Consider the following 16,159-nt stretch of genomic DNA (forward strand, 5'->3'; position numbering starts at 1 on the left):
TCTAGTGCTTTGGGCTCATGATTTGACCGCTGGTACCTTCTCTGCCCCCTCTCCATCCCTGCTGCTGGTCAGCCTTGGTGAAGAGATTTGGTCCCCTCTGCAGGAAAGGTGCTGCTTTTTCTGCAGCTGCCTGATCCCCCTGGCAGGCTTTGGCTGCTCCAGGTGGGAGAAGACCCCTCCTTCATCCAACAGCTGTACTTCATTAGGGTGCTGGTGGGCTGGATGGAGCAGGGGGTGCTGGAAGAGGGCTAAAAGCCTCCTCTGCCTTTACGAGCAGGCAAACTCAGCCCTGGGAAACTTTAACATCCTTCACAATCTGGGGTTGCTCTTGCTGGAACTGCTGATAGTGAAGTTATATTTGTGTTTATAATAGCCACCTACCTGCTGCATTTGCAGAAGGCCGCTTGTCTTTTCCTGTGGCTGAGCAGGTGGCAAACACCTGGCATATCTGGTTTGTTCATGGTCCAATGTATGTTGTGATGTGTACCTCTGTGTACTCCACAACCAAGGGAATCAGGTTGTGTGAATGCAGTTATGGAGAAGCAGGTTCTGCAGAGCCATAATTCCTCATCCAAGAAAGGGAGGGAATATAAATGCTGGGCTATTTGCTGGAGCAAAGCCTGAGGGACTTTGACTGGGGGAATGTTGGCCAGTTTAACAGGAAGGAGGGAATTTTTTGGGAAGCCAAGAGGCAGAGAAGCTCAGTGTCTTTGGCATGCAGAAAAAAGGTAAAGGGTGGGGGGAACCCCAGCAGTTTACAGGTAGATCTAATAGGCAGGCAAGACTTCTGTGCAAGCACCAGTAAGAAGTTCCTCTGAAGGAACTCCTGGTGTCCTTCTTGGTTCCTTGAGCCTGACATTGTGGAAAACCCTGCAGAGGAGACGACAGTGTGCAAAGAGGCTGGGTTGGGGGGCTCCTGGGCAGAGTCGAACTATGGCGGCCGGAGGGAAGAATGCAGCCATCACAGTGGGTTGGGGCTGCCATGGCTCCCCATGTGCCCCCCTCCTTGGGGGACCTGACCTAGAAAAGGGGGCAGCGACAGCAGCCCGGCTCCCTTCAGCCAGGCTGACCTCGCATCACCATCTCTCCTCTCTCCTCCAGGAGCATGACATCGAGACACCGTATGGACTGCTGCATGTTGTCCTTCGGGGATCCGCCAGAGGGAACCGCCCAGCTCTCCTGACTTACCATGATGTGGGGCTCAATCGTAAGTGGGTCACTTTTAATTCTGGTTGGGGAGGGAGGGCCAGAGCCCCCGTTCCCCTAAAGCTGGCTCTGTTGTGCCTGACTTGCAAACTGGCTGTTTGTGCTTGGCTACCAAAAGGAGGAGGGATTGACATGGTCAATGACAAGGCGGCCATTTCGTTGACATTTGCTGATGTGCCAAGTTTTTCAATGCCATGGAAAAGGCTTCATTCTATGGCATAGTGTGCAGACCCAATAGTTTTGGTTAATTTTGATTCACAGCATCATGTGAATTCAGAAACTGTATTAAGTACTTTTGCTGTGTGAACATAGCAAAGAACAAAACAAAACAAAACCCCTTTCCTTTTTGGCCTCCTCCTGTTCTACAGAGGAGGAGAGAAATGCTGAAGATGCTGAAAGGGAGTTCTTTTCCCTAATCTTAGTTCAGGAGATAGCTAAAACATTGTCTGTGCTTCCATAAATTGACTAGAAAGGCTTGCAAACACCCAAATTCCCTGAAAACTAAATAAGGCAGCCTGCCAGCTTAACCAGGGTCATCATCCCCATGGCATAGGAAGAAAGAAGTTGCGTGGAAAGGAAGAGATTTTACAGATTAATAGAGTTGGAAGGGACCTTGTAGATCATCTAGTCCAACCTCCCACCCAAGCAGGAGAGCCTACATCATTTCTGACAAATGGCAGTGCAGTCTTTTCTTCAAAAGCCTCCAGGGATAAAGCTCCCACGACTTCTGAAGGCAACTTCTGTTCCATTGGTTGATTGTTCTCACTGTCAGAAAATTCCTCCTTATTTCCAAGTTAAATCTCTCCTTGATCCATCCATTACTCCTTGTCTGGCCTACAGGTGCTTTAGAATATAGCTTGATCCCTTCCTATCTGGGGAAGCCCCCCAAATACTGGAAGACTCCTATCAAGTCTCCCCTGGTCCTTCTCTTCCCTAGACTGATGGGCTGAAGCTGAAGTTCCAGAGACAGCCAGTGGGGTTTCTTTGCCCAGCTTATGTCAATCACTTTCCGCATGAGAAACATGTGAAGGACAGGCAATGGGAGAAAGGCCAGCTAGTCAAGGGTCCTTCAGCCTTGGCTGGGGCTGAACCTCCATTGAATGGAGTGGATTGGCTGGCTTGCCAGATACTCTCCACTTGCCCTGAGGAGGTTGCCAATTGTTGCATGGAAACACTGGAATGGGCTGAAATGAGTCCATCAACAGGAAGGGCTTGAGTCACCTTGGAAGAGATGGCAGCTTAATTGCAAAGTGTTAGAAAAGCCATTAATAAATAACCATCATCTTTGTTCCACTTTTATTCCTCCTGGAACCCAAAGGGTGCTTTTTTCAAAAGGCAGCTGGACTTTGTTTTGCTTGAAGACCTTTGGCTTCTCATCCAAGAAGCTTCTTCAGTTCTGACTTCTGACTGAAGAAGCTTCTTCGACGAGAAGCAAAATATCTTCAAGCAAAACAAAGAAAGTCCAGTTGCCTTTTGAAGAAAACACCTTTGGGACAATGATAACCTGGATGATGAGAATCTCCATAGACATTCCATGTGGAAAGCAGTAGCGGTTTCACAGTCCTGAAAAGCTTTATTTATTTTGATTTGTCAATCACAAGATAATAGGTATAAGTATATACATAGTTATGAATACATGAAATGGGTACATATAAGAAAAATAAAAGAAACAATAGGACAGGGATGGTAGGCACATTGGTGCACTTATGCACGCCCCCTACACCCTATTAGGAAAGGGGTGAGGTCAATAGTAGATAGTCTAAGGTTAAAGTTTTTGAGGTTTGGGGAAGAAACCACACAGTCAGGTAGAGTATTCCAGTCTTTAGTGTTGGAGTAACACAAAAACAGCTTAAGACAGGGAACGAAGCCTCTGGTTGCCTCTGCCCTGCCTGGAATAGTAAGAGAGGTCAATACTCGAGTTCATTCGATTTCTAGCCCTAATTTTCTTCCTATTTCTTGCAGACAAACTCTGTTTCAACACTTTCTTTAACTCTGAGGAAATGCAAGAGATCATGAAGCACTTTGTGGTGTGCCATGTGGATGCGCCTGGGCAGCAGTCTGGGGCCTCCCAGTTTCCCCAGGGGTAAGCATCTCCCAGGAAGGCCTCTGTGTCTTCTTAGATGGCCAGGTGGGGGATTGTGTCCCTGGTGGTTCCTTGCCAGGCCTTTTCTGGATCATGGATCTGCCTCAGAGTCCCTGTCACGTGGCTCTCAGAGGGGACTCAAATGAAGGGCTCCTTTGGAGGGATCTCCTTAGTCATGCAGAGGGGGGGAGAGCAGTGTGTGTGTGTGTGTTAGCCCTAAATGGTGATAGGGCCCTTTTTGCATAAGGTAATCTTTCATCACAAACTGCTACTGTGACTTTAAAGCTGATAGTAATATATATCATGCAAAAAAGACTAATTAGCCTAAATTAAATTAACTAATTAAATTAATAACTAATTAATTAAAAATTAATTGTGAGTTAATTCAGGCAAATGTGAATTGTGTTGGGGGTTGTTCTAGAAGGACAACTCCAGGGAATGTAAGAGGCAAGCATAGCAGCCTGACTCCTCTGGAGCTGCTCCAGTTGGGAATCCCAAACGGACTCAGAGAAGCAGCTTCCCCACAGAAGGGTTGGGCTGCTCCCGAGTTTTTCCCTGGAAGATCCTCCTACACCAGGATAAGACGGGCATTGGTTGAGAATCCTGATGGGGATTGTGGGAATGTCCTGCAAACTTTATATCATATTGCAATGGAATGCCACCTCAGAAGGTTCTCTGGATCCCTGCATGAAATACATCACCTCAAGAGTATTGCTGTCCAATTGCTAAAAATGTGCATATTTTATACACTGTTTTTGTGAAATTTTATGTATTAATGCTGTATTCTGTTATGTCATATGTGAAATATAAATATACAGTGTGGAGAGGGGGGGGAGGGAGAGAGGGAGAGATTGAGATTGAATCTTTCAGGACTTCTCGCTTGCTGTTTCCATAGGTATCAGTACCCGTCCATGGACCAGTTAGCTGCCATGTTGCCCAGTGTGGTCCAACATTTTGGGTGAGCATGGGGTGTCATCAGGTTGTTGTTGGGGGGGGGGGAGCTCATATTGCCCTGGTAGAATGGCCTTTATGGTGTGGTACAGTCTTACTTCCTGGCGATTACATGGACGGGGGTCCTCCTGCTGTTTTCTTGGCACATTCTTGGCAGTGGATTGCCACTGCCTCCTGCTATGAGAAAGGGATTGGCCCAAGGTCACCCAGCTAATTTTGTGCCTGAGGCAGGAGCAGAACTCACCGTCTCCTGGTGCCTTTGAGCAGCTGATAAAACTGGCATTTTGCATTTGGCTACAATTTGCTCTTTAAAGAGAATGAGTCTCTCCTGCTTCAGAGGTGGCTGACAAGGACTTTTTTCCAAAATGCAGAGTTTGGCCCTTTTGAGCAAGTGGTTAAACAGTTGAGGGGCAACTAACTGGTATTCAATAAAGCTTCAGTTGGTGGTCTGGTGGTTGAAGGTTTTAGGCTGATCAGAGCTCACATTAAACCATGTCTCAAAAATGGCTCTTTTCCTGCTTAGCCTAGCAAAATTGTTATGAAGGCACCATGTTTTGGAGCTTCTTAAAAAGTAATCCAGGTAGTCCTTGCTTAACAACCATTTGTAGGTGATCATTTGGAACCATTTATACTGTAAGCCCATCTGGACGGTCCCAATTCTAGTTGGCCATAAACTGAGCCTTGGGAACTGGCAGGCAATGAAGCAAGGAAGTGATGCCAAGAAGTCTGACGCTTCCCTTTTCATAGGTTCAAGTATGTGATTGGAATTGGAGTCGGAGCAGGTGCCTATGTTCTTGCCAAATTTGCCGTAAGTGTTCTACTTGGTCTGGGGGTAAAAGGAGAGATCAGGGAGGGAGGGAGGGAGGGGAGGGAGGGGCCTATATGCATTCTGAGAAGGAACCCTGTCTTTTGGCATCTTCTAGAGTAGAACCCATGTACCGCCATCTGGTGGACATTTATTTAACTGAAAGCTTTTCTGCTTTTATCAGGGCCTGCACTTATTCACCTGAAAGCCAAAAATAAGCACTTTGTCTTGCATGAGCAACCCCTTGAAAATGGTGTCAGACAAGTTCTTGAAGGTTGCCAAGACCTACTCAGCTCCTTCCATCGTGCCCGTATCCCTAGGTTGGGCTGAGGTTATCAGCCGATTGGACATTTCCATGGCTGCCACACCCAGTGCCTGCAACCAGCCAATTGCAGCTCTTGCCAAACTGGGACCCACAGAGAATTGTCTGGTTTCACCCACACATAGAGCATGAATTACGCTGGTTTATGGTAGGCAGAGCTGGCACAAAGAGTCTCGCCTTTGCAGCCACTCCCTATCACTTATGGGACCACAATGATGCAAGAGGGCCACCATTTCTGTGCTTGATTTCCTTTGACTTGACCCTGTCCTCCTTTCTCCATTGCATCATCCTTCCCCATCTCAGGGATGGGTCTTCTTCTGAACTGAAGCCCTTGCTGTTGTGATGGTGTCAGGAAGTAGTTCTGTGTGGGTTTCTGGGACCACATTTTTCAAAGTTCATATGAAGTTCATAAAGTTCATAGTCAGGAGGCTCTTTCAGGAGTCTTCTCAAATAACAAGCATAACTTCTTCAATATTCTAACTTTAAATAAGTACTAGGACTTTGCAATGGTTTTCTTTTCTTTCTGTGTGAAACACAAAACCTTTCTTGTGGAGAAGTAGGCAAAACAGAAAATGCTTCCAAAGCTTGCAGAGGGTGCTTCAGATGAAAGACTTTGCTTTTCACAACATCTATTTCAAATGCTTTGCACAACCCTAGTTTTGCACATTATCCAAATGTAGCCTCTAGATCTGCTTATGTATGCTGTGTGAATGCAACTTGCAGGTTTTTCTTCCATATTCCCTTGCCTTTGGATGCTTATAAATCTGATAGCCAGAATAAACTCTGTATCTGTTTTGCTGCAGCTGATCTTCCCAGATCTGGTGGAAGGCCTCGTTCTGATCAATGTTGACCCAAATGCCAAAGGGTGGATTGACTGGGCTGCCAGCAAGGTAGTCTTCCAGGGTGGGTTGGGCATAATTTTTCTGTGCTGAGGAGATAGCTCTGCACAAAGGGATGAAGAGCGGAAATCTCCTGAGGGCAGGGGTGTAGAAGATCTGAAGAAGTCGCAGTCTGGCACATATGCCAAGAGATTAGGCTGAGAATAGAATAGAATTCAAGATAGGAATAGAATAGAGTAGAGTAGAATTCAGGATAGGAATAGAGTAGAGTAGAGTAAAATAGAATTCAGGATAAGAATAGAATAGAGTTCCTACTAGGATAGGATAGGATAGAATTTAGGATAGGAATAGAATAGAATTTCTTTGGCCAAGTGTGCCAAAGAATGTCTCTGGCGCAGAAGCTCTCAGTGTACATGCAAAGTAACAGAGTAATAGTAATCACAATGATACCAATAAGAAGTAGAGAAGGATAATAATAATGTAATATGAGTAAATAAATTTAGACAAGACAGTACTGTGAAAGTTGTGTTCTGCAGAGTGATGGCACGAGGGAAGAACCTGTCCCTGTGTCTACGTATTTTGGCATGCAACATCCTAAAGCAGCATCCCAAGGGAAGGAGTTGAAACTGCTAATGTCCAGGATGTGCGGTGTCTAGTTATTTTCCCAGCTCTCCTTCTGACTCGTGCAATGCACAGGTCCTTAGTGGAAGGCTGATTGCAACTGGTTTTTCTGCAGGTTTAATTATCCCTTGGAATCTGTACCTGTCCTGGTTAGTTGCTGAATCAAACTGGACAGTTATAGAAGTACAAATGACAGATTCAATAATTCCTCTGTAGAACTCTGTCAAAAGCTCTTTGGGCACTCTGAATTTCCTAAATTGATGCAGGAAGAACATTCTTTGTTGTGCTTTTTAAATAATGGTTCTAATGTTAGGTGTCCATTTCAAATCCTGGGAGATTATAGAACCTAAAAACTTGAAGGACCCTACTGCTGTTGAATATAGTAAGAGGTGGTAGAATAATGGGGCTTCTCCCTACTCTTCGTGCAGCCAAACTCCGAATATCAAAGGCTGGGTCTTTGTCTAACCTGCTCAGGGCCAGACAATGACTCTCAGCACCTAGGTGGCTTTGTGCTGGATGTGGGAAAGTGATGTTGTGTCCCTTGACATCCATCTCCTTCTTTCAGCTCTCTGGCCTGACCAGCACATTATCTGACATGGTGCTGTCTCATCTGTTCAGCCAGGTAAGACGACAGCAATGGCAGATGGGGAGGTTTACAGGCCTCTCAGGTCCTTCTTGCAGGGCAGGGAATCCTTTCCCCTCTTAGGGGTGGCTGCTTGCAAGACTGGCAGCCACCCTAGGATAGTCATAGAAACTGCTTTAAAAAGCTCACCCACACATGCAAAGGTGATGATAGAGACACCAAGCCATTCTGCCAACAGTTTCCCCTGACATCCCATGCCACTGAACGGGGTTGTTCTAACACTGGAAACTGGGCCAGGGGGTGACTGGTAGGTATTGTGGGATCCATGGTCATGTCTCACCTGAATTGTTGGGTTGCATTTCACGCTTGAGTAAGAGGGAGCTCCCCTTCAATGCAGGTAGATCTCTGAACTTCTAGTGGGCAGATAGAAGCTCTAGACAAAAGCATCTGTACCTAGCTTGCCTGTTACTAGCAATGCAAACGTCCCTTGCCATGTCTCCCACCCCCAGGCAAGTTCTTCACAGTCACTGGCAATCGGCTGCTGCCTTAGTGAGGTCTTACTTGGCAGAAGTGTGGAGAGCCTTGCCCCCCAAGGGTGGGCTGGGCCTGAGGGGGTTGACTACCACTTCCAGGAGCAGGCCTGGGCTCCAGGGGGCTGCTTGCCAGGCCTCTCTTTGCCTTTGTCATCTCCATGCCCACAGGAGGAGTTGGCCAATAACATGGAGCTGGTGCAGAGCTATCGCCAGCAAATTGCCAGCACAGTGAACCAGTTCAACCTGCAGCTCTTCTGGAGTATGTACAACAGGTAAAGTGGTCCCTCCTCCAAACTTCCTTGACCCAGAGCCCCCTTGGACTGTGGCAGAGAAAAGGGCTCTAATTTCCACATCATGGGAATTGCTTTCTTGGTTGCATCACGCCCTCATCCTGTAGGTAGAAGCCAGAACTAGCAAGCTTGGCAGCAGCCCCTCAACAAGTTAAGCTTGCACACCAGGGAAGGAAGCAGCATTCAGACCATCTTTCCTGCCATCTGGAAAGTTTGTGTCGTCGTCCCCCCCGCCCCATATCAGAGGCGGTTTGTGACACACCTGTCTTGGCAGTGAGGGCCCCTGGCACCTTGGTGGATTCCAAGATAATCTTGGAATCTGAGGTGGTGACACTAAGGGGAGGTGGTTTTTCTGTGGTGGCACCCTGAACTTGTGGGAGGTTGTCTCTGCCACTGCTGTAGTGAACTCTCTTTAACGGTTTAAAAAGTTTCTATTACACCCATTATCTCCTTGCCTCTCTTCGCCAATTGCTCTCACTGCTTGTAAACCTGCATCTTTCTAAAAAAAATCTGCTTTGCTGTGTTTCTTGGAGTATTAGGTTGTTTGGGCACCCGAGTCATTCTGTTGCCAAAGTCTCAGGGTGAACCAGAACAAGCCAATGAAATAACTGAAAAATCATCACCAAGGAGGCCAGGCAATAGAAATACCACATTAGAAGGTGCAAGGACCAAATGGAAACACATCCTGGATCTAGAATCAAAGTTTAAAAAGCATTCTCCCCCAGTCAGGAAATGAGGTGGACCCCATAAATGTGGGCAAAAAGGCAACTCCATTAAAAAGTGAGGCTGGGTCTGCATTGTGGAGATTTGGGCTCATGATTAGACTGGGCCTTGGAAGCTTCCAGTGGCCAGAGGGGCCCAGCTTGGCTCTGTCTCTCCTCCATATCTCCTTGAAATCCCTCTCTTTCTCTCAGCCGCAGAGATCTGGAGATGAACCGCCCTGGCAGTGCGCCCAATGCCAAGACGCTCCGGTAAGTCCCAGCAGGACAGTGGGATGGTGGTGGCCAGGAGGGAGGCTGTTCTGGTGACTGCATTTCTCCCCTTGGGTCCGCAGCTGCCCAGTGATGCTGGTGGTGGGTGACAATGCCCCTGCAGAAGATGGTGTGGTGAGTGGAGCTGTTTACCCAGCTGGGCTGAAGGGGCTGCAAGCTCGCTCGAATCTTTGGATCTTTGCAAGGCCTAGAGAAGAAAGCCATTTCTCAGCCACGGCTGTCAGAAGGGCAACTTCTAGCAAATATTGCCATAGTGCCCAGAGTGCATCTGTGGTGCTGTGGTGCTTTTGACTTCTTTGGAATAGTTTTGGCCCCCATCTGGTGCCCTCAGATGGAGTGGGCTCTAATTATGGCCACTGGGACCACTGTATCTGAAGTGCATTGCCAAGAAACGCTGGCCTGGTCTGTTTCTTGATTGACTGTTCCTGAAAGGCTGCAGGAGACCTGGAGCAGCCGGTCTTCCCTTCTTGGGTGGCCTCCTGGCAAGTGACTGGCAGCTGCCTCAAACTTGCACTTCCATGGTCATTCCCAAGGATTTTAGGGATAGAGATGGAAGTTCTATCAGGCTACTCTTGTGATAGAGCAGAATAGATATTGAATGGGCACAGTCTCTGTTTCTCATGAAGGTTGTTCTTACACATCTAGGTTGTGAGAATTCACATTTAGGAAACCTGTTACCAGTTGCTTCGTTCTGCTTAAAGATTATTTCCTCTAGCTTCAGAACAAGACGATGCATGCTTAGCCCTTAGTGTAGGGTTTCCTGGGATTTAACTGAAGGGGGAATCCTGTTTGGGCCCCTGCCAGGGAAAAGATCTTAGGTCATGTGCTCCTCCATTCCTGGTGTTAGTGGAAGCTTTGTTCTTTGCAGGTTGAATGCAACTCCAAGCTGGACCCAACCACCACCACTTTCCTGAAGGTGAGTTGGCAGACCAGTGCATGCCAGCCCTTACTAGGGGTTCCTGGATGTTCTCCTTCCCTGATGGTAGCAGTGTTCCTCTGCCCGGTTGCCTAGTTCGTTCTTGTGCATCCTCCCTGTGGGATCTTACAAATCCAGCCTGAGGTGTGATCTTTTTTTCCTTACAACCTCAATCCAAGCAAAGGCATGGGCAACGGGTGGGAGAGGGGGGCTTGCACACTGAAGACACACTTAGGCATGCCAAGTTTGAAGGAAAGTGCCCATTAGCCCCCGTGTACAAAGAGTGGGTTTTGCTAGTGCTGTAGCACAGATGCAAAGCACTACGGTCCCTCCTTCCACTGACTGTTCCTGACTGGTACCTCATCCCACTTAGCCTTTGGCTCTTCCCTGCTGGGGCTTGGAGACCAATTCCAACTTTCCAGACATTGGTCCCCCCTCCCCAAATAACTTTGATAGAAGGGGCAGAAAATCATCATGTCTGAAGCGCAAGCATCCACATTCAAGCGCTGCCCTAAAGAAAGGTAGAAGAAGCTTCTGGGCAGCCTCCCTCAGATCTAGGGCAGGCCAGGCCATCTGGGGGGGATGATCTCAAGGGCAGGAGGAGCCTGCACAAATGCAACCTCTGCTTTCCTCTTAGATGGCTGATTCCGGAGGGCTTCCCCAAGTGACTCAGGTGAGCTCTCCTGCTTTCAGTACCCAGCCTGCAGAGGAGCCTGGAGCTGGGCCAGAACCAAGCCCAACTCCCCTCAGGGCAGGCCCCCTGGGAAGTGGGCTATGGCTTCTTGGTCAGAGGCCCTCCTCTCAACCTCTCTGGATTCAGAAAAGGCTCTATTGCCTTTCAAGATTTCACCTTTTCCCCCTTCCCTCTGGTCTTGATGAAGAATTTGTATCATTGGTGGTGGAAATAAAATAGAATTAGAATTAAATTCACAAACTGGATGTGAATATGAAATGTCCCAAAAGTTTATTTAACAGAGTAACAGTTAGAAGGGACCTTTGAGGTCTTCTGGTTCAACTTGTGGACACCACATTCTACTACTTGGTAAGCTAGAAAAATGTGGAATAGACAACATCACCACCAGATGGATTTGTAGCTGGCTGACAAACCGTACTTATAACTGATTATACAAGTAAGCAATGGGGTACCACAAGGCTCCATCTTAGGCCTAATTATCTTCAATAAATGACTTTATCTTCAATAAATGACTTAGATGAGGGAATAGAAGGGGGACTCATCAAACTTGCAGATGACACCAAGTTGGCAGGAATAGCTAACACCCTAGAAGACAAGCTCAGGATCCAAAAAGATCCTGACAAACTTGAACAACAAAATGAATTTTAATGTGGAGAAAAGCAAAGTTTTACACTTAGGCAGGAAAAATCAAAGGTAGAAGTACAGGTTAGGTGATACCTGCTCAGAAACAGTAACAATGAGAGGGACCTGAAGTCCTAGTGGATGGTCACCTGAACATGAACCAGCAGTGTGCAGAGCAGCCAAAAAAGCTAATACAATCCTGGGTTGTATAAACAGAGGCACAGGATCAAGATCACATGAAGTATTAGTGCCACTTTATAAAACCCTAGTAAGGCCACACCTCGAATACTGCAACCAGTTTTGGTCACCATACACTACAAAAAAGATGTTGAGACTTTGGAAAAAGTTCAGAGAAGAGCAACTAAGGTGATCAAAGGCCTGGAGACTAAAACATATGAAGAAGGACTGCAGGATTTTGGGTCTGGCTAGTCTAAAGAAAAGAAGAATTAGGGGTAACATAATAGCAGTCTTCCAGTATTTAAGGGACTGCCACAAATAAGAGGGGGGTCAAATTATTCTCCAAAGCATCAGAGGGCAGGACAAGAAACAATGGTTGGAAACTGATCAAGGAGAGAAGCAACCTGGAATTAAAGAGATACTTCCTATCAGGGAGGACAATTGACCAGTGGAACAACTTCAGAAATCATGGGTGCTCCATCACTGGAGGCTTTGAAGAAGAGACTAGGCAGTCACTTACCTGAAATGGGATAGGTTCTCCTGCTTGAGGCAGGGGCTGGACTAGAAGACCTCCAATGTCTTCATATCAAACTGGACTTGGAGGGCTGGATTAGCATTGTAGTTCTCCTTCGTGGGCTGGGCGGGGAGGGGGGGTGAGATGGGATGGATGCCTCCTGCCAGCCAAAATGGGCACGGGGGGGGGGGCACACGCTCCCCTGTGCCCCATTTTCAGCCAGGAGGGCCTCTTGCAGCACTGTGCCAGCTAAAGCAGGGATGGCACACACAGCCCACATGCGCCCTGTTTTCAACCTGGATGGCTTCCTGCAACATTTTGCCAGCCAAAACGGCCAGAGGCACTGCGGGCTGGTCCTCTGCTATTTCCAGGCCAGCCCCACGGGCTAGATTTAAGCACCTCACATCTGGCTCAAGGGCCTTGATTTGATACCCCTGCTCTACCTCAAGTGGCTGTCCAGTCTTCTCTTAAAAACCCCCACGGATGGAGCAACCCAATATTTGTATTTTGTCTCTCTGTTTTCTTACCAGCCTGGGAAACTGACTGAGGCGTTCAAGTACTTCCTGCAAGGAATGGGCTACGGTGAGACCACCTGGGCTTTGGGATAGGAAGCTGCTGGCCTGGCCAGAGAGGGGCTCATGACTAGCCCCAAAGCGGGCCAAGTCTTGCTGAATCAGAGCTGTGGCCTTGAATGCCATCCATTTGCCCGAATTGCATGGGGGAGCAGCAGCCCCTGCAGCTGGGCTCACTTTCTCTGGTTGGTCCAGCTTGAAAGGTATTTGCTTTGAAGGGACAGAAAATGGGGACAAATGCCCACAAGGCTGGTCCTCTTTCAAGCAGACCCCCCCCAAAGTGGGCGACCTTTCTCCAGAGCCAAGTTTGGAACGGCCCTGCTCTGGGCTGCTCCATCAGCTGAGCAAGCAACAGTGCTGGTCCCTGTGCGCACAGCAGCCACACAGAGACAAACTGGGGAGGTTGGGGTAACAGGAGCCAAGGGCCCCCTCCCACCTCTACCCCTGCTGGAAAGTTTAAAGGAAGCGTGGATGCTCCCTCTCCCCAGCTGGGCTTGGCTTCCTACCTAGCTTCCTTGAGAGGGTCTCAGGAGCCCGTTTCCCAGTAACTCCCAAGGGCTGCCCCCCCCCTCCCCTGGCTTCTTTGGTGGGGGCCACCCTCTTGTATCTGTCTGCTGACCACTGGAAAATAAGAGAGGAAGCCCACTCAGGCACCCAGATGCACAATGGGCAGCAGAGTGCCTAAAGCAAGCAGCTGTGCCTTGGTGTTTCCTCAGTTCAGCCTGAGCTCCTGCCTGCCCCTTGTCCAGTGGCCCAGTTTGGCCAGGGCTCACCACACCTTGAGGGTGCCTATCCTCTCGCCCCTTCCCCAGCGTTGTCTCGCCTTTTCCCTCCTGTTCAACCCTCCACCTTTTTTTCAGTGGCGAACCTGAAGGACCGGCGGCTGAGTGGAGGATCAGGTACAGGCACTCCTGCAATGTCTGCTCCCTTTCTGCTTGCTGTGTGTGGCCCCTGCCCCTCCTCTGCCACACACTGATTGCTGTGGAGTGTGTCCTGCTGTGAAGGGGAAGTCATGGAGCTTCTCCCTCGGCCATGCTTTGGAGGTTCCCTAACAGCTCCCAGAAAGATGGCCAGATCAAGAGGGGAGGCATCTGAGGGATCAAAAGAAATGGGAGCAATGGCTCTCCGGGGGTTGATGGTCAATAATTCCGCAGGTCCATTGGCTGGGAATAAAGCGGGGGGGAGGGGGCACAGGGCTCCTTGTCCTCTGGGGAGAAGCTGGTGCTCCTCTCTATTTTGCTGCCACGAAGAGGCACGGGGTGAGATGAGCCACAGAGTAAAAGCTCTGCCAGTTGGGGTCCTGCGTCCCAAGTCATTGACTGCCATCCTTTGGGGAGAAGCAGCCTGGTGCCCTTCTTCTTGACAGCCAGAGCCAGCCTGGCCAATGGCAAAAGGCTCAGCCCCACAGAGCACTTAGGAGTGCTGGAACGGCTCGCCTTCCAAAACAGGCTGGGATCCATACTGAAGGTCTGGGGCAACTCACCACCTCTAGCTACCTTGCCTGAGTTGATGTGGGGCTGTAATTCCTTTTATTAGTTACATCCATCTAATGTGAGGTAATGGGAGAATTCTGGAGGAGAACCTCCTTTTCTGTAGCTTGGACTGAGGAAAAAAATTGGGGAGGATGAAGCAGAGAAGGAAGAGGAGGCTCCCCTCGCCTCTGGCATTCTCCCGTGGGGAGTTGTCCCATGAAGCTGCCCTGTGGCGAGTTGTCCCATTCTGCCATAGTGAACGAAATCCCAGCATGCTCCAAAGAAGTCGGAGCAGAATGCCACTTCCCTGGTTGTGCCATCTAGGCTCTTCTTGGGTGCCCGAGTTGCCCAGTCCCGTCCCCCCCAGTGATCCTTGTTCTGCCTCTCTGCAGTGCCCTCGGCCAGCATGACGCGCCTGGCCCGCTCGCGCACAGCCTCCCTCACCAGTGCCAGTTCGGTGGATGGCAGCCGTCCCAGAGCCTGCACCCACTCCGAAAGCAGTGAAGCTACGGGCCAGATCAACCACACCATGGAGGTGTCCTGCTGAGAGTCCCCAGTGCCTCATCTTTGTTCGGGGAGCTGTGGCCACCCACCATTGCATTACTCACCAGCCGCTGTTTTTGCTGCTTCTCGTGGCTTCTGTTTCCTTGTCTGCCCATCTCTCCCAATGCCATGACAGATTCAAAGTGAAAGCAGCAGCTTCCTACCCAAGGCTGCCTTCCTGTGTTAGAGATGTCATTTTAGAGTAACTGTGTTCCCATGCTCCAATCCGTCCTTCCGCCCAAGCAGCCCTGTTGGTTCCTGTAGCAACACACCTGGCCTGTGCCCCCAGAACAGGGAGGCAAGCAGGGCACTGCTTGGGATTGGCCATCCTGAAGGCGTTTCCCCTCAAAGGACGTGCCCCAGCAAGTGTCTGCTCCTGGCCTTTGGTGGGGATGGAAAATGGCAGCATTGAAAGGATAGTGCAGCCTTGTGCTTGGAAGTTGGTCTGTAACTCAACTCAGCCAGCAGCAGTTCCCGCAGATAGATGCTTGAGCTGCAGTTGATTCTAGCAGCTGGGCAGGAATTGCAAAGTGGGCCAGGCACGACGCTTGCAAGCGGGAGGGGCTTGTGTGGGAAGTTCCCCTCTGCCCTCCACTGCCTGGGTGGCAGGGAGCCCCGAGGGAGGAGGCCTTGCTTGAGAGGCTCACAGTGGGAGCAGCAGGAGATTCCGGCCGGAGGGGAGGTCTGTTCCAAGAACGGCTCTGAATCTTCTGGAGCCGCTTGATCCCCGTCCGCTGCCAGGTTCCCGCTGCAGGGGACAGGATGGTGCTGATCCGCCCTCCTAGCAGCCCCTCCCCAGCGGTAGGGAGGAGCGCTGGCTGGGCTGGGTCGGCAGCAGCCGCCGCACCGCCACCGAGGCCCTCGGAGGTGGGCAGGTGGGCATCAAGCGCCGCAGCCACGCAGGCAGGGGCCTCCCCGCACTCGCCGGGCCAGGAAATGGGCCTCAGGGAGTAAAGGGAGGCCGGGCAGGAGAGTCGGGAGGTCTTCCTCATTCAGAGCGGCGGCTGCTGCTCGGGCCGATTCCCAGTCAAGGCCCTTTAGTGGGGGTGGGTGTCATTTTGCATGGGGCAGGGAGAGCCCAACCCTCCGCTCCCCTCCGGCCTCGGCTTTAGAGGCCATCCAGGCTCCGGCCTGGAACTGGCCGCCCGCGAGCAACTTCCCGAGACCGGAGGGCCGCCCCTTCCCGTTGGTGGGGCCGGAGGGAGTCCGAAGGGGCACGTCGAGTCTCCCGCATCGCCAGAACCGGCGTCGAGCCCACCGCGGGGCCGCGTCACCGTGATCGCCCGCATCCTCTTTTGTCTTGTTCCGGCTCCGGGCCGGAGACCGACGGAATTGTCCTATTTTGCAGCGCCTTGTAGACTTGGAGCCTATTAAACCGCCGCCTCTCTTCATTTCGCCGCGGCTCTCGCTCATTTCCTCTCGCGG

At 50.0% G+C, this 16,159-nt stretch overlaps 1 protein-coding gene across 6 annotated transcripts in view; it reads left to right on the forward strand.

Annotated features, from left to right (window-relative positions):
• The window catches only part of NDRG4 (NDRG family member 4), a 35,488-nt gene extending 19,359 nt beyond the window's left edge, over positions 1-16,129 (forward strand). For 4 of the 6 annotated variants that reach the window (XM_026684177.2, XM_026684179.2, XM_087971896.1 and 1 more), the window contains 14 exons: positions 1,102-1,207; positions 3,169-3,289; positions 4,185-4,247; positions 4,988-5,048; positions 6,171-6,257; positions 7,393-7,449; positions 8,112-8,215; positions 9,148-9,204; positions 9,288-9,339; positions 10,094-10,141; positions 10,779-10,814; positions 12,678-12,729; positions 13,580-13,618; positions 14,584-16,129. In XM_026684177.2, coding sequence (XP_026539962.1) covers positions 1,102-1,207; positions 3,169-3,289; positions 4,185-4,247; positions 4,988-5,048; positions 6,171-6,257; positions 7,393-7,449; positions 8,112-8,215; positions 9,148-9,204; positions 9,288-9,339; positions 10,094-10,141; positions 10,779-10,814; positions 12,678-12,729; positions 13,580-13,618; positions 14,584-14,738 — 1,038 coding nt within the window. In that variant the 3' untranslated portion in view covers positions 14,739-16,129. The remainder of the gene's footprint in view (positions 1-1,101; positions 1,208-3,168; positions 3,290-4,184; positions 4,248-4,987; positions 5,049-6,170; positions 6,258-7,392; positions 7,450-8,111; positions 8,216-9,147; positions 9,205-9,287; positions 9,340-10,093; positions 10,142-10,778; positions 10,815-12,677; positions 12,730-13,579; positions 13,619-14,583) is intronic. The other 2 variants (XM_087971894.1, XM_087971895.1) reach the window with 1 other exon arrangement.
• Positions 16,130-16,159: the final 30 nt, after the last annotated feature.

The sequence above is a fragment of the Notechis scutatus genome, chromosome 9 (assembly GCF_049901735.1).
Source record: "Notechis scutatus isolate UNSWTSFEM ecotype Mainland chromosome 9, rNotScu1.2, whole genome shotgun sequence".
Classification (NCBI taxonomy): Eukaryota; Metazoa; Chordata; class Lepidosauria; order Squamata; family Elapidae; genus Notechis; species Notechis scutatus.